A 2,860-nucleotide genomic window follows, 5' to 3' on the forward strand; every position below is an offset into this window, starting at 1 on the left:
CTCCCTTCCTTCCTTCCTTCCTTCCTTCCTTCCTTCCTTCCTTCCTTCCTCTAGAACAGAACACCCTGCCCTCTTTTACTTAGCAGAGAGAAGAATGAGTTTATGGTTCTTAAAGAGGAGCCTGCATTATGGGAAGACATTTCTTTCTCTCCACTCAAATCTCTACTAAAGGCTTAATTAAGTGTGAGAGACAGGCGATAGAGTTGTCTTTGGGGTAAATGATTTTCTGTCAACTTCATTTAAACTTCCCCTGATTCTAGCTTACAGAGGCAGTAATCACACTTGGGTGGCTTATCCACTTTGTGAAGTATGTGCAGCAAAAGTTAATGCCAAAGTTGACTTTGTTCTGTCACTCACCATGATTCCTTCCCTCCATTCCACACTTAACCCCTAACCCATGCCAATTGTATATTCTCAGGGAAAGCAATTTTATTTTCACATTAACCTAGATGCTGAGAAGGAAAAAAAAACTACATCATATTTCAAAGCTAAATTTAATTCAAAGCAATGAGCAATTATTAGACACCTAGTATATGCAATGCCTCAGAGATTCAAAGCCAGACATGAAATGGTCCCTGCTCTCTAAGAGATTCTATTCTGCTGGGAAGATGAGAGGAAAAACACCAACAAGTAAATGCCAATAACTATAGAATAATTTCAAGAAGGCATAGGGCCTTTTCCTATGGATTATCTCTTCCATTATGCCTGTCCACTAGCACAGAAAATGAAGTTCAATTTAAAGTTCACTGACTTCTAGATCTAGAGCTAGGAGAGACCTTTGAGACCTTCTAATACCAGCCTACTCAAATGAGGAAACTGAGGCCAGAGAGATAAAATGACTTGTTCAAGGTCACATAGCAAGTAAATGGCAGAAGCAGGATTTGAATCCTGAGCCAACGTGTCCAGCACTGTGTCATGGCACCTCTCAGATAAGACAATTTCATCTGGTTGGTGGTTCGTAATCATTCAAACATCCTGACCACCTTTACTAGGGCTGTTTCTGAACAGAACACTCTTTGAACTGCTTGATATATTTAATGATGCTGTTTCTAATTCTGAATTCCAAATACTCTGTGAACTCGAGAATTTAGTCCTTGGGCACCATGTTGTGAGGCCCCCTGATAGGCAATGCATTTAATGAGATCTTTTTCTTCTTAGCACTTAAGGATGGCCTCTGAGAGATGGAAAAGTTTTTCCCTCCACAGAGTACCATCCTGCAGCAAATAGTGTTCCAGAGAAAAACTCAGTTCTTGAAACTGGATGTTTTCAGAAATGGATAGTTGATTGGTCATTGAACGCTATGTAAAATCGGTAGATCATTCTAAATCTCCAATTCTTAATTTAAATGTCCTCCTGTTAAGATGCCCTTGACAAGTAGGTACCTTGGAAGGATTTTGAATTTCATTTGCACTTTTTCCCCTGGCTCTGTATCTTGGACTAGTAAAATAGTCCAAAGGTTCCAAAACAGGAGGAAAGCAGAGAAAGCTTAGATAACCAGTTCAAAGTAACTACAAAGTAATTTCAAGGAGACTGAACTTCAGTCCCATTTACATTTATAAAAGATCTGTTGTGGACCCAGCCCATGAAGGATTAAAAAACAGTAGAGGATCCATCTAGTCCCTGTCCTCTGAAAAGCAAATGATGACCTATATAGGATTAGAGATGGAAAGGTGGAAGGAATCTTAGGGACCATGTAGTCTGACCCCCTGATTTTTCAGATGAGGAAACTGAGGTCTAATAAGGTTAAGTAATTTGTTCAAGGTCACACAGGAAGTAAGCTTCTGAGGTGGGATTTGAACCCACTGTCCTCTGATACATATGAAACAGCAAGAGCCATTTTCAGTCACTGGTCCCATAGATTAATCAGTTAAACAAGGGTTGTTTAAGCCCTCCTGCTATGTGCTAGGCATTATGTTAGGTACTGGGGATACACATGAAAATGAAATAATTCCTTCTTTCCAGGCGTTTATATTCTGTTTGAGGTAAAGAGCATGTACATAGATAAATAAGTTCAAAATTATAGATAAGTAAGATTAAAATATACACAACACACACACAAAATAGTTTCCAGGTAAGATCAGGTGGGTGGGAGCAGAAAAAGCTTCCCGGAGGTGGTGTCCGCACCCGCATGCTTTGGAGGAAGGCAAGGGCAAGGGTGTGCTGGTATCTGGAAAGAGGACCTGAGTTGTCTTCTGGTAGCTTGCTTGCTTGGTTTTGCAACGCACTGAGAAGCTGTAGTAAAATTCTCAAATCATTGTTTTTTACCCCTACGGATCCAGCAAGGTTAGTCCGGACAGAGTCCGTGCCCTGTGACATCAACAACCCCCTGCGGAAACCTCCCAGGTATTCTGACCTGCACATCAGTCAGACTCTCCCCAAAACCAACAAGATCAACAAGGTGAGGCTGCTGTGGGGTGGGGTGGGGTGGTACCCTGCCGCCGATGGCGACATCGAGGCGAGGACCGCCTCTTTGTGGGGGCTGTGATCAAATCCGGGTCACAGGAGAGGGTGGGAGCTGGGGTGGGGGGGAGGGAGTGGGACACATTGTCATTCACACCGGGCTTGTACCTTCCTCCATGAAGACTGTTGTTTTAATGGAGGGGGAGGGAGAGACAGGTCAGAAGATCCAATGAATGTAGAGCTCTCAGGGACCTTACACATCATAATGCAGATGTTCTTAACCTAGGTCTGTGAACTGTTTAAAAAAGATGTATCTATATATGTGTATAGTATGTATGTATGTGTGTAAGTATAGTGTATATATATGTGTGTATGTATTACGTATATATATAATTTATATTTTTACATATTTCAATTATATTGAAATTGTGTGTGTGTGTGTGTGTGTGTGTGTGTGTGT

At 41.5% G+C, this 2,860-nt stretch overlaps 1 protein-coding gene across 1 annotated transcript in view; it reads left to right on the forward strand.

Annotated features, from left to right (window-relative positions):
• Positions 1–2,860, forward strand: part of KSR2 (kinase suppressor of ras 2) — a 587,222-nt gene that overhangs the window by 448,442 nt on the left and 135,920 nt on the right. The window contains exon 9 of the mRNA XM_069081397.1: positions 2,272–2,398. Coding sequence (XP_068937498.1) covers positions 2,272–2,398 — 127 coding nt within the window. The remainder of the gene's footprint in view (positions 1–2,271; positions 2,399–2,860) is intronic.

Source organism: Petaurus breviceps, unplaced genomic scaffold, assembly GCF_028583685.1.
Source record: "Petaurus breviceps papuanus isolate PSGF00001 unplaced genomic scaffold, PetGlider_PUasm1.0 99, whole genome shotgun sequence".
Taxonomy (NCBI): domain Eukaryota; kingdom Metazoa; phylum Chordata; class Mammalia; order Diprotodontia; family Petauridae; genus Petaurus; species Petaurus breviceps.